General features: G+C 35.5%; 1 protein-coding gene across 1 annotated transcript in view; it reads right to left on the minus strand.

Moving 5' to 3' along the window:
- Positions 1 to 1,034: 1,034 nt before the first annotated feature.
- LOC139729288 (rap guanine nucleotide exchange factor 4-like) overlaps positions 1,035 to 22,720 on the minus strand; it is a 143,867-nt gene continuing 122,181 nt past the window's right edge. The window contains exons 11-25 of the mRNA XM_071640215.1: positions 17,661 to 17,806; positions 15,673 to 15,896; positions 14,613 to 14,731; positions 13,478 to 13,639; positions 11,731 to 11,884; positions 10,374 to 10,520; positions 9,826 to 9,895; positions 9,052 to 9,198; positions 8,206 to 8,303; positions 7,470 to 7,595; positions 6,725 to 6,903; positions 5,603 to 5,693; positions 3,419 to 3,622; positions 2,618 to 2,727; positions 1,035 to 1,153 (exon numbers count right to left, since the gene is read on the minus strand). Of these exons, the coding sequence (XP_071496316.1) occupies positions 1,081 to 1,153; positions 2,618 to 2,727; positions 3,419 to 3,622; positions 5,603 to 5,693; positions 6,725 to 6,903; positions 7,470 to 7,595; positions 8,206 to 8,303; positions 9,052 to 9,198; positions 9,826 to 9,895; positions 10,374 to 10,520; positions 11,731 to 11,884; positions 13,478 to 13,639; positions 14,613 to 14,731; positions 15,673 to 15,896; positions 17,661 to 17,806 (2,050 nt within the window). The 3' untranslated portion in view covers positions 1,035 to 1,080. The remainder of the gene's footprint in view (positions 1,154 to 2,617; positions 2,728 to 3,418; positions 3,623 to 5,602; positions 5,694 to 6,724; positions 6,904 to 7,469; positions 7,596 to 8,205; positions 8,304 to 9,051; positions 9,199 to 9,825; positions 9,896 to 10,373; positions 10,521 to 11,730; positions 11,885 to 13,477; positions 13,640 to 14,612; positions 14,732 to 15,672; positions 15,897 to 17,660; positions 17,807 to 22,720) is intronic.

A 22,720-nucleotide genomic window follows, 5' to 3' on the forward strand; every position in this document is an offset into this window, starting at 1 on the left:
AAAAGTTTTCAAATCAAGTACCATATCTTTGACACAACTTGTATATCACAATCCTGGTTGTAAAATCATTGCCATTTAAAAACCAAATAATGCACAGGATATGTATCTTGTGAATGAATCAATGCATCTATCAAAAGGTACTTACATATTGATCCTTTAAGACAGTGATATGCATCCAAATACTTTACTCTTTCATATTACCAAAACAACAGACTTCTATTACTTACTGATTTTGATGTCCTTTGTATATTAGGAGCCCTCCATCTATCATACTCTTACAAATACTGTATGAAAAAGATCTTCACTTCTGACCTCTAGCCTACAACACCAGGAGGGTATAAAGGGTATTCCAAAGAAGGTATCTAGTGGCAACATTGAGGTCAACTCACAATACTGAGGTCGTGTAGCACAAAGAGCACAAAGAGCAGATTGGTCACAGAATGTAACACATACTTCAGGGCTGTAACTATAGCATGAAGCCATTAGTAGAATTTGATATTTAATTGAATTCAAATATGCAATATCATACTGCATGTGGATATATCATTTCAATTATTCAGTGTTAAATGAGTATCATCTGAGCACAGTGGGTGGATGTCAAGACATTGTAAAAGCAATAAGTCTCCACTAAATACTTTCATAGAATTTCACCATTATTCCAACCACACTCGATCGGCACATAACTGTTTCAAACCACTTCAAGTACCCTTACACAGGCACTGCCTTGATAAAACATATTCATATTGCATTACGTGAAAAATGATGGGGAAAAGATGGCCCAACTGAGGGCATACATAAGATGCTCCTAAAGAAAGAGTTATCTTAAAATTGTGGTTGCATGGTCAAATGCAGCTTGTTGGAGATTAAAGAATTTAGGAACTAGGACAAAATTACCATTGAATCATGGAATGTTGAAGAGGATTTGAGCATACAGCTGGCTATAGAGGACCAAACTATGTAAGTGAAATAACAGTACACAGTGATTAGAGAGAAGATCTTGTGGAAATATTGGATCTGTGAAGATGGAAGCCATGGTGATGAAGAGTTGATAATACTTGAGACTTTGTTGGTTGGAGATGGTCACATCTTTGGAGGCTCCAGCTGGTAGGATAACTGCATCAATCTCTTGGTGTTGTCAATCACTTGTAAGTTCCTGACAAGTTTGAAAATAACAAAGAAAAATATGTCACGCTAATATTATGGGAGACAGAAAGAAGCATTGTGCACATTGTGGCATGTATAGGCCTACAGATGTAATTTGCTGAGCAAATTCTTTGTGAAAAAAGGTATAAAATTGGAAACTGTATGCAATATTTGTATATTTATACTTCTCTCATGAAAGGTGAGCAACATGAATCCCTCTCCAAAGAAAGAACAAAGGAAACATTTAAAAGATATCTTAATGTCCAGATTACTTGAGATTTTCACATGACAAATCAACATTGTTTAAATTTCAATTCCATGGAAATGAAAAAATATTTAATGGAAATGAAAAAATAAAGTTGAATGTTTACATTTCCATTTAACTATCCCCAGTGTTTGTGTGTGTCCCAGAGCTCCCTGTACTAACTAGATTTTTCTCCCTTTCAGAAAACAATCCAGACATATCTCAATCTCATGATCTTTCACAAAAGAAAGGACAGAGATACTGTAATGCAAGATATTTTTGTGGAATGAAATTTTTCGCGAATTGGAGCCGACAGCCTATTTCGCAACATGAAAAGAAAAATGCCACTGGCATTCAATGTATTACGTGACCCTGCACCACAAAACCAACATAATGTTGCCAGACACAGAATTTTAGTTAAGAGTAGATTCTGAAAGAGAAGACTCTAAGTTTTAAAATGATGTATAACTCGATACAAATGGACATCCCTCACCTAAATCAAAATAATGGGAATACAACACACTCTGGAAAAGAGTGTACAGAGAAAAGAGGCTCTACAGTTAAAAGGGTCTATTCAAGCACCTTATCTTACCAAGCTGTGCTCTGTGCAATGAATGGGCAAAAAAAAAAAAAAAAAGGATGTAAAACTCCAGAGCAACAACAATGAAGAGACTATTAGATTAAGCATGCTCTGTTAAAACATTCTATCTATGACTACTCCCAACTTCCAAAGCAGTAGCTTTATTCTTTCAGAAGTTACTAGAGTTGAAAGTGAAGTGTGTGTATAGGGTTTATAAGTAATGAAAAGGGGCCTCTAAGACATGTACCTAATGACACTATTCTCCTAAAAAGTGTTCTAGAAAAAGTGCTGGAAGGGAAAATTGTTTCCCATTCATTCTATGATCCCAATTTTTAGAATGATGAAGAAGAAGAATTGCTCTTTCAGAAAATATGAAAAACTCAAGATTGAGCGGGTTAACCCATTTTACCTAGTATTTTTGAGTCTTCACATGAAATCGGGGCATGCAACTTTTTGTTGGTTTTGTGATGCACGGTCACATATAGTGTAGACAAGAACTTTCGCATGCATTTTAATTTTGCAAATGTTGGCTCTCACAAAATTTGCATAGTTTAAATGCACATATTAAACATGTGTACATTTCTGGTTTTTCAGTACAACACTACACAATGACATGGGAATGCCAGCTAGTCTTTGTCAGAGGAGTTCACCTGACATAGTTGACAATCTCCTTCACATTCTTGACCGGAGGTGGGGGCTCCAGTTTGAAGTTCTCGCTGCGGCAATACTTGACCACTCTCATGATAGATGCCACAAGGTGCTGTTACAAGGGACATTAAACAGGACACCAATCAATTTGTAGCACATGGACATTACAGAAAGGAGTGTGTTAAATGATTCTTGGAGTTAATTAAATAGATTATATATAGGATTATACAACATATGAATTCAAATATAAAGAAACTAGGCTAAAAAGAATTGTATTGCAGTTGCTAAAATCTCTATCAAATAACCCACAATGAACAGACTAAATACTAAATAGGGAAATGTTTCCATTTCTTAGACACAAGTACGACATTTTGCATTGTTCAAATGCAAAACATTCCCATTTGAAAAAAGGGAAATAGCATGTTTCTTACATCTACTCAATTCCCAAATATTTTCAAGATTTGTATTACAAACTTCAACTTATCTTCAATCTGACCAAAAAGAAAAAAGCCTGCTATCAAATAATTCTTACTACAAATAATTGTGTGACAGACAAAAGTAACAATATTATTCAAAGTACACTTTGGATTATGATTTTTGCTTACTCACTATAAGAACTGATGGGATCTGTGATGCATTGTAGAGTAAAGGGCCCTAAAAAGGAATGAAATGCTCTAAATGCATGCAGTTAATCAATTTTCCCTCTTTTATGCTCCATTTTCACTCATCAGTACAAACCAATCTGTACTACACATATCAATTATCAGTGTAAGTATTAATTTGATTTCTCATCCATTTAGTACCATTTTCTCAAAGTTGACAAGCCCCTCAAAGTAAGTCTTGTTTCCCTCGTGGGTGAAGAGCATGTCTTTGATGAGCAGAGGCATGAAGGGAATGATTGGAGGACGCATCTTGGACAGGGCTAGGCGATAGACTCTGTGATTCCTGGAGGGATCCATCAGAGCCTCAAAGTCAGAGAACGCCCTCTTGAGTTTGTTGGGTAGTTTCTGACATCAATAGAAACGAAAAAGGTGAATGAAAATCAAACTGATATCAGACTACCAGCTTTAACACACTAACTTTTAAGAACTTTTTCTTGAGGAAGATTGAAAGACACATGAAAAGACAAAATGACAAATGTATAGTTTGTAGTATGTATTACCTATTTTTGGTTGAAAATAAACTATCATTGAATTAAGAGGAAAAATCACTCGGCCTCCTATATCTATAACTGCCGCATACAGAAATGCTGCCCTCTGTAGCTTTAAGAAAAAAGCTAAAACAGAATACTAATGAAATGCTGTTTCATTCTTTCATACTATTTTCTGGATATTTCAAAAAATGATAATAATAATATCAAATTGGAACTAGTGTTGCTTAAGCCCTCTGCAGAGTGACAAAGGCAGAACTTACACACAAATACATATTAATATGTGTAGTTTCAGTGTGCAGTCTGACAATGTGTATAAACATTTTGTCACCTTATCAACATTACAGGAAATGTATAAACATCATTTCAACACTGGGACACAGAATTCCATAGAAGACTAATACAGCACGCTAAGTCAGCCTACAAGTCTGATGTATGACGAGGGTAAAAGTGTCAGTCTAAATGATGGAAACACATGTGACTCTGTGAGGGGTGTCTCCATCTTAATGGCAATCTCACATGAAAGTGATTAACTTCATTTTTCTGCTCCAGATTACAATGTCTGCTATGCAGCTATGCCTGCTTCAAATTAGTTTGGAAGCTTCAAAGACATACTTAAAATAATTATTGACTAATTACTTAATAATTTTACGTTTTAAATCATGTGAAAGCTCTGTCAGATGATATCAGCATTCCACAAGCCCTCTTTACTGAAATTGGTATTTAAGATAGCTTGATATTTCAACAACCTTTTGCACTTTACCTACAATTTTCAGTACTGAAAATGCCAAAATAAACAACTGATATAGCCTTGCACACTTGGTAAATCGAAATTACACACAGACTGCACCTTCCAAAAGTTTACAGTGCCATCACAGTATACAGACTGCAGAATCCAAATTTCTGTGACAAGGTTCCTCAACCCAAAACAAACAGTTCTTATCAATCTCCTTCGATTTTTTTTCTGGGATCTAATAAAGATTAATTCATATCTATCATGTCAATGTCACAATGTCACAATTTTGATTGTGAAATCAAATTGTTATTGATTTCATATGTGCACTTAATAAGCAAGAGAGATGTAATTCCCATATTTGGATGTTTAAAGGTTGTCTAAAATTTCCAAGATGAACGAGTCAATAAAATGAAAGAATCATGATAGACCTACAAAGAGCAGCAAAACTTTACAACCTCCAGATTACAGATTTGTGTGCATACAGCAATCTGGAAAAAACCTGAAATGTTTGTATCTAAGTCAATCCTAGCACTGTTGAAAAATGCCAATAGCGCCCTCTATTCCAAAACATTACATCCATCCATTTGACCTTTTATTTATCACACTTACAAATTTCACAGGACAATGCAAAATTCAACTGGGTTCACATTCCTGTGCTTCTGGGTTGCACAACATAGGATTTTGCCTAAACAAACTTTTACTTTTTTCAAATGGTGAATTACATATTTGATGAGTTAGTTGGAAAAACTGAAAGAAGAAATAAAGTTGCTTTGGTTGTGAATTCCCAAATGAAAGAGGGAAAATACTGACATGCAGCATTTCACACAAGAGAAATCAATATACTTTCACATATGAGATATGAAACAACTGGAAGGAAAAAAAGTGATATTTACTTAGTCCATAAAAAGTTTAAATTCATGAAAAAAATAATAAAGAAAAGATAGACCTAATAATTAGCATAGTTTCAGCGAAATAATGATGGTTATTGAAATTCAAGTGATTATTTTACAAAACAAAGTCAGAAGAGAGAAAAAATTAAGTCCCAAATACAAACAACAAAAATTCAAAAAGAGAGAAAAACATGAGCAGAAGACTTCTCACCTCCCATGTCTGGGCCAGTCGACTGACACTCATGTGACTAAGACCCATGAGAATGGCGTAGAAAGAATTCATGTTCTGATACTCCTTGCAACTTCAAGATAAAACAAAACGTGGAAATATCAACAATCGGTTCTGATTTAACCACAATATTCATCATGCCATGTTTAATCAGATTTAACCACTGGAATCATGAGGGGCTTGTAAAAAGTCAATGACATTTTCTTAATCTTATAGGGAATATAACTTAACCTGTTGAGGACGGAGTGATTTTGCTACAACACGCATTTCCCATAAACACCTGCCCGAGTATACTCGTTACTCATCCTCAATCCTCAACAGGTTAACTTATCTTGCCTGCAGACATGAAGGTATAAAAAAAAAACATATGGAAAATATAATGAAGGGGTTGATATTAGTGGAGGTGGCCAAGGGCCAGCATAATAACAAAAAGGTTGCCTTTTAGTGGCCCCATAGGGCAGCTAAAATTCAGAACGAAATCTTATGCCTCTTTAGGTTCGAGACGTTGCATTCCTTTTTCGGGCCACCAAAATTTCAAATTCAAAGATTTTAGTGGACAGAATGGCATATATACCAGAGAAAAATTAGCATCGAGCTCTGCATAATGTACACATGATAATAACTTACAGTGGAAATGATAGTTTAATGGAGACATACCCAAATATGATGCTAATTTGGTTTCTCAAAATAAAGAAGAAAAATCATGTTCAAACCTGAAAAGGGAAGATTTATAAACAGAAATTACTCCTTGCTAATAAAATTTGTTATTTGATTTGAATGAAAATTGTATCAACAAACAAATATGATAAATGTTAAGAAGAAAAATAAGTACTTGCAAACTATCAGCAATCTTTAATGAGAGCCACAAAACAATATGCAACTACAAAAGTCTCATAACTACCAGACAAATTTTACATATGTAGCTCTTTGATCTGTGTAGAAAAAAATGTAGATATTGCAGTCACGACTAATCCATTAATATGTATTAATTTTGTATTCAATATCTTTCAGTGAAATGTAAGTAGGTTCACATTAGCATTCGTATTTGCAGATGTGAAAGGAACGGGTGCAAGCCAAAGGATACACCTGCAGGTGAAAACTTACTGTGCAGCAATTTTGATAAACTTCTTGAGGAGATGAACTCGTTTACTGATGTTTGATGTCAAACAGAGCTCTGTCACAACCCAGGACTGAACTTCATTAAAGCGGCGTAGGAAGACATCAAGGTTAGCAGTGATGCGGCCAAACTTCTGCCTCCCAAAAGTGTGGTAGATGAACTCACACTGAAAAGATAAAGAAAAAAAAACTTTATAACTTCCACTACAGAGGTATTCATTAATTTTAGTGATTGAATCACAAGCTTCAAATTGATTATATCACAAAAAGGTCAGTCTGTTTTACAGGAAGTAGGCCGCATTAATAGAAAGTAACAGTGGGTTGATATGCACAGAAGACAAAATGTGTAAATTACAACAAACGTGCGTAATCATTACAAGATTCTCTTTTTTTCACCAGATTTCACATCCTAAGTACAATTTGGTTCAGGCATCTTCACTCAACATGCCTTTCTTTGACAAGACAATCTGGTAAAATATGAAAATGATCTCACTTTTTAGCTATATAGTTTTTCTCTGTAGAGGCATATGAAACCACTAGCAGCCCAAAGAGTGTCACAGTTTGAACATTAATTTATTTTAAGAAACCTTGTGTTATCAACAATCACGGTTGCCATTCCCTTTTCTACAGCTCAGGAAATACATTGGAATAATCTATTCAATCGCTATATGACTTTAACTCCTGTACTGTCAATACACAGACCAGTCATTGAGAAGAATTAAAGGAAAAATACCTCATGGGTGCAGAGAAAGAGTTGCCAGTCATGCATTGTCATTTGATAGGCCAGCTCACGGGAACTTGTTGCTTCAAGAAAGGCAGCAGAGCCCTCGCTCGGTCCTTCCTGTTCAGGGAGTGGAGTCTGTAGATATGGAGGAAAGTGTTATAGTTTTAGATTTTCTTAAAAAGCACATATATAAAAATACAACTGCCCCCTCCCCCACCACCACCACTTCATTACCCATTATCTACACTGATATTCTTGACAAATGTACTGTTTAACCTCAGTCTCTCTTTCTCTCTCTACTCCTACCTCAGAAACTATGTTAGCCATATATATCAAGTAATTATCATAAATATAATTGATATAATCACATGAATATTTCCTTATTTATCTATCTTTTCATTCTTTCATTCATTCATTGATTTGGTTATTTATGTGTCAAGTCATACACCAACAGCAAAGTTATTCTCAGCAAGAATGTGTTTCAGCCCAAAAGGAAAATGAAAATTATGTCAGTGCAAATCAAATGGAGTGTGGGTAGCAGCAGTGGCAGATCCAGATGGGGGTGCACCAGGTGTGCACCCCCTCCCTATTTTTGGTTAAAACAAAAGAAATAAAAAGAAAAAATGAGGAGTGCATGCGCCCCCCCCCCCTTTAATTTTGCAAAGGCGCCTCCCCTTCACGGAATTCCTGGATCTGCCCCTGGGTAGTGCACGGTTGAAGACCCTGTGGGGTAGGCAGTACTTACCAGGGCATCAAGGTGGTCTCTGGGCACTATGAAGACTCTGCCGTTACAGCTGAGACTGGTGGCTATACACACATCTTTCTGGTGGAAAGACAGCCGCTCTACAAACACCAAGCAGAAACAAGATTTACAAGGGACATCATGAAAAAGAAATTAAAATGGAGTAATGTATGTATCATATGTGATGTCAAAATGGTTTGAGAAGGATAAATGTAGCACCAATGAAATCATCAATTATGCATGGGCAAGTTTACATTTAGAAACATACAGCATAATGGTAAGGTCCCCTCATAGTATAGTTTGGCTGAGGAAAAAAACCAACAAATTTTTATTTGATCGAAAATCTTAAGTTTGGCATCCTATTTAACTACTTCATATCTGTACATACAACACTTGGGAGGTTTTTGAAAGCATGTCGCCATACAGTTAAAATTGACTTATTTTGTCTAAGCATCAAATCTACCACGTTCTTGACTGCATTTTAACTTTAAAGCTGATTTTAATTAATTACTTAAATACCTCAAATGTCACTTGAGAGCTGAAAGTACAGAAAACTGGAAAACACTAAATAAAAGATATAAAGAAAAATATCTATTGTTTGAAAGTATTTTATCTCCCCTTCCATTCTCGCAAAAACAAACAGAAGCCATTAAATCATGCACTTACATGAAAAAGAGAAAAGTGAATGAAGTATAAGAAAAAAATCAAATCAATTGTTAGCAGCCTAAATATAACAGGTGAAGAATAATGCTGTGATTATAAATTCAATATAAACCCCACACAGAAGTTGTAGTCTTTAAAGAACTGCACAAGATAAAGTCCACATAACTTTGGCTACAAAGATCATACCTCCAGAAGACTTGACCTCACACAAGACGAGGTCATTACCAAGGCACATCTTTTCTGACACAGTCTGGATAATTGTCGTTACTGAGGTATCCATAGAAACACGGAGTGTTGTGTAGGTGTGGTCTGCACAGTACACCTTGAAGATTGCTAGAGAATTATAAAGAATGGCCACAAATCAGTAGACTTCAGTACTCTTTGAGCCCCAGCGTATGGCAAGATATGATGAATCAAGAACTGTTGGAGAGTGTTTTAGGTAATATTAATGAGTCTTCAAAGCAAGAATGTTTACACATCAATCAAAAACAAAGGACAAAGGACATCACAGCTTCCTCTTCTGTCTAATTTTATTGAAACCTTGTGTATAACAAATTAAATTGATGAAAGAGGAGTGATATTCCTAGATTTGAGCATTATTGCCATGACTGTATAGCATTGTGCTAGTAACAATGTGACACAGACAATACTATACGATTGGTTAACCCGTTGCTACAACACGCATTTCACATAGACACTTGCCCGAGTATGCTCGGGACTCGTCCTCAACAAATTAAGATTGGCAAGGCCCTGGAAACTTGCTTTCCTTGCAGCTTCAAACAATGAGAAATAATGAATTAATAACGAAATAATAACTGAAGAAAATGTGATGATGGTAGTTGTGTTCCATAAAATCTGAAAGTCCTAAATCTGGACTTGGAAGCATTGTCATGCACCTAGTTAACAAGCTGTAACCAAATATCTAAAAAGAAGAAGAAAAAGATAAGGAGATTGACTTACTCTCATCCTTAGACCTGATTGGTGTGCGATGAAGCTCATCCTCCATATGCTGTCTGGCTTCACTCAACACCTTAGTTAAAAGGGGTAAAAGGTCATTTCCAATCACTTTCAATTACACATTATTACACATGATCTGTGTCAAAACCATAGGATCTTGCTTTTATAGGCAATCTGATATGCAGCTTCAAGATGTGTTTTTTTTTTTCAATCAGGTAGTTGGGGAAAAGGCATTACACAAATAAAATGAAATCATGATGTCCAGCAAAACATCTCAAAGTAGGCTTTAGTGTTATACATGTGGAGCTCCTTGAATATCAGTCTACTCAACTTTCAATAAGAAGAAAAAAGGTAACATGACATTTTTACCACAGTACTATAGAAATAAAAATAAAACTTGGATGATAAAAGTGGGAACAATGTAAGACATAGAAAGTGTAATGAATGTCATATTCAGAAATTTGATGTTAATTCTTAGGTAGCTTTATCTTTCTTTCAGCTCTTACAAATTGCATTTTTGAAATGAAGATAGACCTCATCAGACTCCTTACCTGGGTTTTAACCTGCCATGTGTGATGTGATTCCTTCTCTTTCCTGCTAGTCTCCTTCACAGCTTTTAGAACCTGTTCTAGACTGGCAAGTGGATCTTGCAGACTGGGATATGCTGGGCAATCATCACATACTGCTGAGAACAGAGTCTACAAAGACAAAATAAATGAATTAACAAATGTCATAATCATACTTATGGTTTGCTGCATTTCTTACACTTTACCTTTCTTCTGTTTTGTCAACAGCAAAATCAGTAATAAAGTTCTGTGGTGAATACGAGTTACTTCAAGACAATATTGAACAAAAGAAATGAAAGAAATCCCAATTAATTTGCATAGGATAACTTAGAATTAGAAAATAGTTACAAAGTGATAGTTACTGTTGCATATTCATGCCTAAGAGAATTTTACCCTCTAAATATTCCTCACTGTACAACACTGATGATTGGAATGAATTTCTATATAGCCATGAAGTGAGAGAATAGCTTGAGTTTCCAAAACACTTGTCTAGCATGGAAAAGGAAAGGCATGTGTGAAAGTCAATTCTGCCCTCACATAAAATGTAATAAGAGATCTTCCATGACTGTCATGCTTATAGAGTGATTCTGTGACGCGCTATGTGTATTTTTGGCATGGGCGCAGCCATAGTGGGTGTCTTAGCCAACCCCCCTTCCCATTCCCCACCCCTCTCCCTACATTAGCAGAATGAAAAACTGCTTTAGCCAATGGGCGTCTCGTACTGAGTGCGCGAATGCTTGCTTAGTGTGCGAACCTTTGTTACAAGTGCGTGATAAACATGTTGCCCGGGGTGGGGGAGAGAAGGGGGGGTCGGCTCAGACACCCACTATGGCTGCGCCCAGTGCCATGAAATGTCTGCTGCTCTCAACGAACCCGAATCGGTCTATAGAATACCCAACACACAGAATTTGTACTTCACCATGTGTGTGGACAGACAGGAGACAGAAAAGAGGAAGAAGTAAAATGAGGAAGAAAATGGAGGGAATATAAAATATCATTGGAGTCTATGTTAACTTGGAGCATATTCATTCCCTCCAATTATAATGTTCTTCTTACAATCAATGTAGCACAAATTTTATTTCATCCCCTTTTCCTCCTCTTCTCTCCTGCAAATCAACTATTCTGTCATGTAACGAAAAAGAATATAAAATCACCTACTTTATGTTAAAAAACATATATATATCATATATATTTTGCGACACAGCTTCTAATTCTAATTGCAAAACATTTTAGGCCGATTCCTTGAAATTATGACAAATTTTCTAAATTTCAAATTGGTACTTATGTGATCATGAAACAGCAGCTATTTAATTAATTCACATGAAATCAAACTACCACACACCTCTAGAAACTGCATGATGGTAGGGTCTTGTTTGAAGGCTACACCAGCCACCACATGCCAGAGACAGACCAGTTGGACCACTCGCCTCTTGTTGTTAACAATGTAATCTATTGTCTCCTGCTCTGGCCCCCTCGAGGTCCGCTCAGAGTGATAAGTGCAACTTGAGTCAAGGAACTCATAGCGATGTTTTCAGATATCAATTTCAACTTGTCTGTATACACTTTTTCCATGACAATTTGAGATGACAGTCCAAATAAGGTATGTTCCGCAAATCCACAACAATGCCTAATTTCTTTGCTAAATATGCTCTGAAATTAACTACCAAAGAATAATGACAGTGATAACAAGTATTTCCTTATTATGAAACATAGGAAATATAGGAAATGTTACAGGTACACGAGGGGATAGGTTCAAATCACAGTGATTGGAACATAATAGGCATGGGGCCAGACTGGAGTATACTTTGCCTTATATTTATTGAGAGTGTGTGATATAACCTACGCTACAAATATTCAGTAGGTTAAATGATACAGTTACCTCATTCTTAACAAGATTGTGAAATCTTAACAGACTTTACATGGACCTGCCATGCTAGGTCCCTGTAGGTGAAATATTAAAACCTCTTAACTATATTTGGACCTTTTTAAAATTAATTTACATGACTCACTACACATCAATGTATTTTCATTTACAATTTTATACATATTCTGACAAGAATGGTAAATAGTAAAGAAGCTAATGATTACAAGTGAAAAAATCATTAAGAAATGATACTATTGATCATGTCATGAAGCTCCAATGCAATCTCTTTCCTGAATATATAATTTGTTTGGAACTCCTCTGAGAATCAATTTTAATTCTACAGTTTGCCTTCCCTCCAATTGCACAAACTGAGAACATATGCCTTGTGTTATGAACTTGCACAAAAATATGCAGTCTTACTGACTGACATTTCTACTGATTGATACAGAAACAATGCCAAACAGCTTTCAGTATATAGCAATGCTAAACACCCAAATCCAGAAGACAAATGGAAAAGAAATATTATGAAGAATGCTGATTACTTTATCCACTATTACTTCCATAGATAAAAGATTGTCACACAAAAGCAATAGCAATATTCTGCAATTATCAAAATGTTATCATTCCCATTTGACTTCCAGTAAGTCAGTCTAGATAGAGTTCGAATGAGAATCTAAGTAAGTGGTGTGGCCATAAGTTTATGACATTACATCAAGGCATTGTTCAGTCCTGACATCTCTTTCACAACTGTATGTTTTCACACACTGTACACAGCACATATTCATTTAGTCTAACTTTGAAACAATATCATGATTGGTTAGATTTGCCATCAAGGAGTATAGCAATGGACGGAAAAATGTACATGGTACATGTGCGTGTTACATTATATGTCGGGATCAGAATTGATATTTCAGCGCGTTTTGAAATTTGAAAATAGCACCCGACTAGGGACATATGTGAAAATGAATAAGAGCCCCGCAAAATATTTTAGCATATATATATACTAACCTACCACATTCACACTACCTAACTTTAACCCATTGAGGATGGACTGATTTTGCTACAACATGCATTTCCCATAGACCTTGCCCGACTATACTCGGGACTCATCCTCAATGGGTTAAATGCCAGAGTACACAAAGGGAAAACTGTGCACCTTGGCATTGAATGTCTTTGTGCCAAAGTTTAAGGTTGTTCCCTGATGTGACTGGCTTGAAAAGGATATTGGGTGAGGAGTGCTGGACAAAGCTTGTCGCTAGGCATGAAGACGATGTGTGTCAGGAGAAAGTCTTCCAGGAATGTGTCCGTTGGGTCATACTTACTGTCGATCCTAGTCTCAAGTAAATGCTCCAGCATTTTCTCTGGTACACCAGCCATGACAGAATATCTGAAATACCAGCAATATTACACATTATTTTGAAGAAAAAAAAAGTTGTATTCATAACTTTGAGCTGTCTAGATATTAGACTACATAACATATGACAGTATTTCTAAAAGTTCAAAATAGCTAAAGACTTGTCATGAGGAGCAAATTGCCACTTTCCACGGATGTCAATTAAGCTGAAGCTTCCATTCAGATAAATCACCCATTAAATTAATTCTAATTAGAAATCTAATTTAATCAAAAATCTAATCTAATTTATAATTTAATTTAATCTAATTTAGAAATAAAATCCAATTAACAATTACTTAGGATTCAAATAAGAATATAGATTCAATCAAATTGAAAATTACCAACACTTTCATATATATCTTCCATTGAATTACCACTGCTTTCACTAAGTAGTACAAATTGTACAAACTCAAGTAGCCAACATTGATTAAATATCATAATGCCCAATTATAGTAGTTTCCTAGTTGTTATAAAGGTCTGGCACTAAGGCTATTTTGTTACCAGTTTGAGTTTGTAATTATTACAACTAAAGATGAACCCTTCCCAGTCCCCTAGCAGTCATTATCATCAGCACAATGACTGATATCTCCCAAGGGAGTAATAGTCCTCCAGGAGAGATCCACTTTTTCCATGGGTAATGATGCTTTATGGGGTGATTATCTTTAGGAACCATTTGGATATATACAAAGTAGATGTGGATAGAAAAAAAAGCCAGAATGGACTTAAATAAGGAAGCAAAGTATAATTGCCATATTCCAAATTAAAGAATTTTGGATATTAGATGGATGTACTCCCAGGACGGCAAATTTCTGTAAATATCTTCCAAACATGCTAGAATGGCAAAAATGAGTTGAAGGACCCCCTAGCAATGCTTCATGTCCATTTTTAGGTATCATCTCTGACTCACATGTAATCCTTGCAAACAGACAATCCTTACATTTTCGTATCATCACTATTAGGTGTATACCTGTAGCTGGTATGATGGTGTTTGTTGCTATTGCTGTGCTGTGTGTTTGTTGGAATCTTCTCCAATATTAGGCTGTCTTGTCCATGTTCCTTTAATCTGACTGTGTTGGCTTCCACATCCTGTAACAGACACAGGTAAAGACACATCAACATTTAAAGGGATGGTATAGTATTGGTTGAGGTGAGAATTTAGCTTTTAACTTTTTGCAAGATACATAGAATCCACTCTATAAAATGATAAAAACATGCAGCAAAGTATATACACTACCAAGAATAGCAGGGTCCTACTTAATGTATATGCAAATGAATGTATTATGGTATGACTCAAACAATGTATACTTTGCAGAAATTACCTTAAGAGGTAAATAAAAAGATAAAAAAGAGTGACCCAATAAAAAGCATAGCTCGTAGATGCGGATTCCTTGGTAAACAGTGTGCATGTCTGTCCAAAATATATCTATGTTGATTAAAATATTTGTTTTCTGTTATGATAAAAGCATATTGTAAACAGTACGTAAATAGTACAAAAATAATACATAACTGAAATAACATATCAACATCAGGATTGCAGCAATAGCTGGAATTTATCCATATAGCAAATTTTCCTGAGTGTACATGCTTTAACATCATGTGAGCAGTTCAGGTTCAAAATGCAATCCGGCATCAGGAGAAGATATGAACATCTTATGATACGCTGACCATATGAACTCCCCTACACAGGGTCTGACTTTATTTTGGCAACATAACTACTGAAATATGTCTCCACAGACCTTTGTTCCAGGTAGAGTATAAATAGAATTACTATCAGCAAAAACAAAATAACTAGACAAATCAATCTCTCAGGATTCATTCGAACATAGCTCAATCTTGACCACTTCTTTGGCAGTCAAATAAATTGGCAAACAGACAAAAGCCTTTTGGATGTTTGATAAATCATAACTTATGTCTACTCATATCCTAAAAGAATGTCATAGAAATCAATCAAGTTGTGCCAGAGATCTGCTCAAAGTATAAAAGCATTAATAGTAATGAGAAGACAAACCACGGTGACAGCTACCCACCCTGAGTATTCTGTTGAAGTCATATTTGTCGACTCGCAGGAAATGACAGTTGTCTTCTCTCAGCACAATGGAAGCAGCCCGAGGCGCATCGTTGACGAGTGCCAGCTTTCCAAAGTCATCTCCCTCATGTAGAGTACAGACAACTCCTTTGCCATACTTTACCACATTGACTGATCCCTTTAAGATGATATACCATGAACGCCCCTCGTCTCCTTGGTGGAATACTGTACATGGGAGGCGAGAACATGGGCAGCAGAAGCGTAAGATTATCATTAGTTGTCTGGAGGAGATAGCGTAGAAAGGATGAACACATCCTAGAAGGCATTCCTATATGAGGAACATAATTGAACAACGCCCAGGATAATTTTGTATGCTGTAGTACCAACTGATAATAGTTTTGCTTGATACAAAATTAGCAATAAAGTTTTGATTGATATCAACTCTGCAAATCAATCCATCTAAATTCTAAAGTGGCAGTTACATCTACTTACAGGCATTACAAAAAGGGGGAAGAAGACTGATGATACAGTAATGACATATCAGAATTTGAATTTGCTGTATGAAATGATATCTTTCTAATTACTTAAAACAGGGCTCGACACTAACGGTGGCCCGGAGGCCCGAGGCCACCAAAAACGCACGTCGGGCCACCAAAATTTCAGAAATGAAGAATTTGGTGGCCTGATCGGGCCACCAAAAAAGGTCGGACGTTTACCTTTGGGCCACCAAAAATAAAAGTTAGTGTGGAGCCCTGCTTAAAAAAAAAGAAAATCCTTTAAATTCATTTGAATACATTCCATAGCTAAAGGTATCACATTTCAAACATCTATACAATGAGTAGTACAGGAGAGCATTTCAGATGCTCATGCCTTATTTGTAGTGTGCCTTCTCATATTCATTACACTAAATGCCTATCATAATATGACAGCAGTTGACAAATATTTAGGGTGTTTTTACAGACAAAAAGGGGTAAATAATACCTGAGGCATATCACAAATAAACAAACCCAGATTTAAAGGAACGTCAAAAACAGAGGCATATCCATATTTCCTGTGTCTATATATCACTTAACGAAACAAAATGTACACTTTTAAAAATAAAATTCAGCCTTGTTTGAACACTAAGCAGCTCATCAAGGAATCAGATCAAGTTGATGATTGTACACAACAAGTAGGTGAGCTCTTTTGATCAAGTCCTCTGAGCTGTACCAAAGTTATGTGATTTATGTACAGTTCATTCCCTCTGAATCACATGTTACCTGTCCACACATTCATCTCAACCAACAGACAAGATTGATATAAGAAGAGATGACCAAGTTCTCTTTCCAGACAGCTATGTTCTACCAACAATAAGCTGCAATTCTCCCTTGCCCTGTGAAGTGGAATAATCTTGAAGTCCCTTAAGCATGCCCTGGGTCTATATGCTCTTAAAAGGTGATATGATACTCACATTAACCTTTCCAAGGAATCCCCTTTTCCACGTCCATTTAAGCATATCATTACATTTCACATTCAACACAGTACATGCCATGCAGCCCCTAATGATATCAAGTTCATCTATCATGCACAGTCATAAATTGCATTTTGATGATCAGGCGGTCTGTCTCAAACAAATGCATTCATTTCAAATTATTGTATTATCAATTGTATTATTACAACTCATTTACCAATTTCTCTTACTAATTTACCCCTCGCTGCTAAATTACGAATTTTTCTCATGGTTTCTTGCATTCTATTTTATTTTGAGTTGTTTGTCACATGTTATAGCAAATGAGTTTAATAATATATATTTTTTTAACTTTACTACGTCAAAACCAAAGACAACTTGATATGACCACTACGGAAATTTTGAGATTTGGTACCAAAAATGACATGTAGGTATCATTTCAGAAAATATGAGAACAGGCAGTGCTGACTGACATGAAATTTGACAGAATCTTTCAGTTATTTTCATGAGCATTTTGGCGACAGGTGGAATAAGAAACTTACAAACTGTCCCTGCCTTCTCATGGCACTCAAAGACCAGGACGCTGGTCAGTTGTCTCTTGACCATAGTGGACAGATGAGCTAGGGCTTTGATGTGGAGGAGCTCTTCATAGATTATCTCAAGGTCATCAACACTCCTCTCCTGAGGACTGATAGAAAGAGATGACATGAAGGGAAAAACAAAACATATAAATCAAGTAACAGAATGTCTCAGTGTAGATAAGTCTTCAAATTATAGCCCACTCTCGTACACATGTTATAAAATTACTAACTATTACAAAGTGCCTGACACACACGGCAGACATCTTTGTCTGGCTTACTCACAAATCTCTGACAGAAAAAAAACAGTGCAAAACAGTATAAATATTGAGAAAAAAAAAGTGAAAACGTGTACACTCTGTTTGCTGCTCGATTTCATTCCTGCACAACCAATTCATATCAACCCATTGAGGACGAAGTCCCGAGTATAATCAGGCAGGTGTCTATGGACAATTTGTGTTGTAGCAACATCAAACCGTCCTCAACGGGTTAAAGCTAGAACATCACAAGAGCTGCCACCCTGCGAGGTACATGAGAGGATCTTTACACATTTTATCTAAAGTATTCATGAGTAATTTTATGCAGCATTCCTTTCTATCAAACTGAACCAGATCAGTTTATATCCATTCAATATCACCTTTTTCACAAAATTTGATAACATATATTCTAGTCATCAAATATTTGAGCAATCAAGTTAGTGGCCAATTCCTCTGCATTTCAACAGCGATAACATTTCCTTGCTGGAATATCACTTCCAGAAAGTCATTCTTTTGTGGGGTATTTCATCAGAGCCTGATTTTTTTTTTTTGAGTGACAAAGAAATATACCATCAAGATAACCCTTAAATTCTATATGTCCTTGCAAACTTCAAGGCAAGTTACAATGGAAATGCAACAAGATGAATTGTTTGCATACATGTTGCTTTTGAGATCACATGAATGCAACCAATTGCAGAGTATATACTTGTATGTCACATGTTATATCACTTGTCTGTTTTTTTACCATCAACAGATACAAAAACATCTATTTGTTAATGACACACAATATGATAAACCTCTTGGGTTCGTACTAATGTTGAAAGAAAAGAAAGAGACAGGTTGTTAGAAGGACAAGGCTTACGTACCTGTGAGTCAACTATTATTTATTCAACTGCACAATGTGAACTTTGATAGCATGTCAATTACGTGTACTGCCACTATACAAGTTTTCAAAGAAAATCACACTGAAAAGATGTGATTTGTTTCAGAACAGATGCGTAACAGAAACCACAGAAACAGATTTGTAAAGAGATCATGTGATTTGAAGCTAGATGAAGGAGCAGGTGAATGATGAACTGATTTAACAGATTGTAAGAGCATGGGCTTTGAAACAAAGAAATGCTACTAGATGATAAAAGATTGAAAAAATAATATTATAGCCATCTAAGTCAAGTAACATGAGTGAGAACAGTGTACAAAATGCTGCAAGTTTAAATTTTGCTTTTAAACACTTTGTTTTTTTGTTATTAATGGAAAATATAAGACACAAAAATTAAATCAATGCTAATTTCAGAAATGAAACAAAATAATTGAGAAATAATGGCATCTACCAATAAACTAATATCTTTTCTAATTGCACAATTAATGAGAAATTCAAGTAGTCATAATTTGGTAATAATCATATCATAAATGTGTTTCAGATTTGATATCATATAATTGATGCATTTTTTTCTCCTTGTGATGAAGATATGAAGATGACATTGATCACTGTTGCTTTATAAATCAACTTAGCAAACCATTTCATTTTCATTTTGTAATTTTCTCTTAGAGATGAAAATATGCAGTATTTCAGCAGAGGATTTCTTGAATGGACTTTGAGCGGGAGGCTGCTATAGATAGGACACCACTAATCAAATTATTAGCAACTTTATTCAATCATACCATTTGAAGATTGGGTGTAAATTAACATGTTTGTTTTTGCTGTTGTCTTTTTTCTTGGGGGGGGGATTGCTTGCTCAAATACACTCAGCAAAAAAAGAAAGTAAACACTTGTTTGAGTTTATAATTTTCATAGAAGATTTTGATGAAAATCAATGTATTATATACCATATTAAAGGTAATTTAATTGGCTACTAAGCCCATAGGTTGATTGAAAAGAACACTTTACGCATGAGTGGGCACATTTGTTTTTGTCCTCCAAAGCACAAAATTAAAAATTGCAAAAATTGACATGTTCTCTTTCATTTGCAAATGCCCTTCACGATAACATTGACAACAAAAGACCCGTTTAACACAATGAGAGACATGAATAAAATAGCAAAAACAAGTTTTCTTTCTCTTTATCTCTTTATGACCTCTAAGAAAAGCAAAAGTGGGAAACTAAAGGGGGAAATAAGAATTTTTTGTCAAGTCAAAGTTCAAATGACAGGGAATAATAAGCATACAGATAATTAAATGAGCAAAATGTCTTTATTTATTTCTTTTAATCTAGTGTTTTAAGAATTCATGAGACAAATTCAAGAACCAAACAATATTTACAATTTCCTAATTTGAAAAAAAGCCCAAAATTTCTACCATTTTAGTTAATAATCACTTCTCTTATTTCATTTGAATTTAGATTTGACATAAGATTCTTTATTTTCCTCCATTATTTTTAGCTTTCATTGATCATTTGGGCTTTAAAGATATAGAGATCAAAGATTTATTTTTGCAACTTAATTCATGTTTTGTTTTGTGTGAAATTTGTTGTTTGTTATTAATGTTCTATGGGAGAGCACATATGCATGAATGACAACTTGTTCAGTTTTGCAATTTTTACTTTTGTGCCCTGGAAGAAAAAAAACAAAGGTGTTCACTCATGTGTGAAGTTTCCCTTTTTGTTGACCTACCAAGTTGATTGCCAATTAAATTACCTTTAATATGGTATATAATAAATTAGCTTTCAGCCAATATTCTATGAGAAATATAAACTTGAAAAAGTGTTTACTTTCTTTTTTTGCTGAGTGTATTTAATTTTAAAAAAAGGAAAGGTGAGATATTCTATGAGACACAACCCGAGGGAAAAATCCCTGGGTAAGGTAATATAATTCTCCAAAAAAAAAAAAACAGCTCAGAGAAATATTCAGAATTACTCAATACAAATTGCTATCACCAGTCAATACTAATATAAATAAACGGGAAAGTATTCCAATACAGTCAGTTTAAGGAACAGTACCTTCAAGATACTCTGTTTGGATATATATTCATTTCGAAACCTTGCAATAAAGACATTTTTGGCCATTGATGTATAAGGGCAGCATTGTGGTTAGAGAGTAAAAATAACTTATATTCTGATTGACTTGTATGACAGAATCATCTTGTAATTTTGTGTACTTTATCAGTCAATGAGACATGCATGTCAAAAGATCAAGTGTCGTGTAGATCATTTCAACATACATCTACCTGAAGATGATTATAACGAAGAAGATGACTGTAATATGACTGTCATTCCAGATTTTGACAGTTACATAATCTTGCAAACATTACATCTTATGTGTAATTTGTATGATATAACATTTGTTTCAGAGGAATGACTGACTAATATATGATAGCTGGCCTCTTGCATCAGTCCAGTGGAAATTGTTTTCACATATTTTTTTTTCTGGGGAAGTTTTGAACAGTTTAATGGAATAAGGAGACTGGATGATTTCACAGATGCCTCTTCTAGCAGCCCAGAGAATACTGGGAAAAGGAAGGTTTTCTTGTTTTTGTTTTTGTATTTTCTTTTCCCTTTTTCACCTTCTGATAGCCACAGATGGGTTTCAAGAAGCAGATGGGCTTGGTAATTGTGAAATGTCCAATGAGGTGTGTTATTGGACACTGGCCGAGGTGCGTCGGTTAATGATGCGGGCTGGCCTGACCCTTCATACCGGTAGACCAACCAAAATGAAACACAGCTTGCAACTTGTTATCTTATTAAAGGTCAAAGGTCACATCACACACTCTACAATGTGTGTTGTAAAATGAGAGTCTAAAATTTATGCTCAATTCATACCGAACAAATTTCTAGGTTGATTCTCCTCCCCAGAGGAGCTTACATATTACAAACACTGTCTTTTCAATGGCTCCATTTATTGTACATTACATCAGATCATAGTATGTCGTAGTGGTACTATTCTCTCCCTTGTAATAAGTCTGCTCGAGTCTACAGTGGGCTTTGATTTCATACATGCACAATGCTCCTTTATCCATTCTGGGAGAATTAACACATTCAGGCAAATTTCCAGGCCATGAGACAAAACATTCCAGAAAAAAAAAAAATGAACAACTTAGTCAGTACCTGTGTGTGCACATAACATGTGTGGTGTACTCCATTAAAAAGTATCATGCCATCATAAACATTTTAATATTGATATGATTTATTCCCCAGTGTAAGGAAATTGTTCACATTCAAACATAAATACATTTAGAGCAATATCTCTACGTATCATGCATGAAGCAAAGGGCAGAGAACATGTGATGAGATAGTAATGTTCATGCTCTAGAGACACTAAGGAGCAGGTGAGACTATGCACACCGAGGCACAATGTAGCAGACTCTTTGCCTTGATAGAGAAAGGCTGGTTGCAGGAAAGAGCAAGACCTAGACCAGCTTGCAGTGACCAGAGGACACAAAAAGCCTGATACTTGAGGGCTGTCCATACAGGATGTGATGTGACTGTGGCATCAATGCACCAAATCATTTAGAATGATTATCTATATTTCTCAATTTGACATTATACTTTGAATCTCAGAGCTTAATCACATTCTGTGTGGACAGCTTTCAAATCTTGTTCAGTGAAGTGCTCCCTATGGGGGTACTAGATTTTTGGACACATGAAATGGACATAATCAAGACCATTCTCTCTCCCTCAGAGAAACAAGGGAAAATGGAAACATCAACTGTAAAATGGGGACATGGCTGATTTTTCTCAGTGCTAGGATAAAGGGCAGGGTGGATTTAAACACAAAATGATTTATGATGAGCATAAATCTTATAACTATTATGCCACATCACCATCAACATTGT

The sequence above is a fragment of the Diadema antillarum genome, unplaced genomic scaffold, assembly GCF_040938485.1.
Source record: "Diadema antillarum isolate AM-2024a unplaced genomic scaffold, OU_Dant_1.0 seq00000233_RagTag, whole genome shotgun sequence".
NCBI lineage: Eukaryota > Metazoa > Echinodermata > Echinoidea > Diadematoida > Diadematidae > Diadema > Diadema antillarum.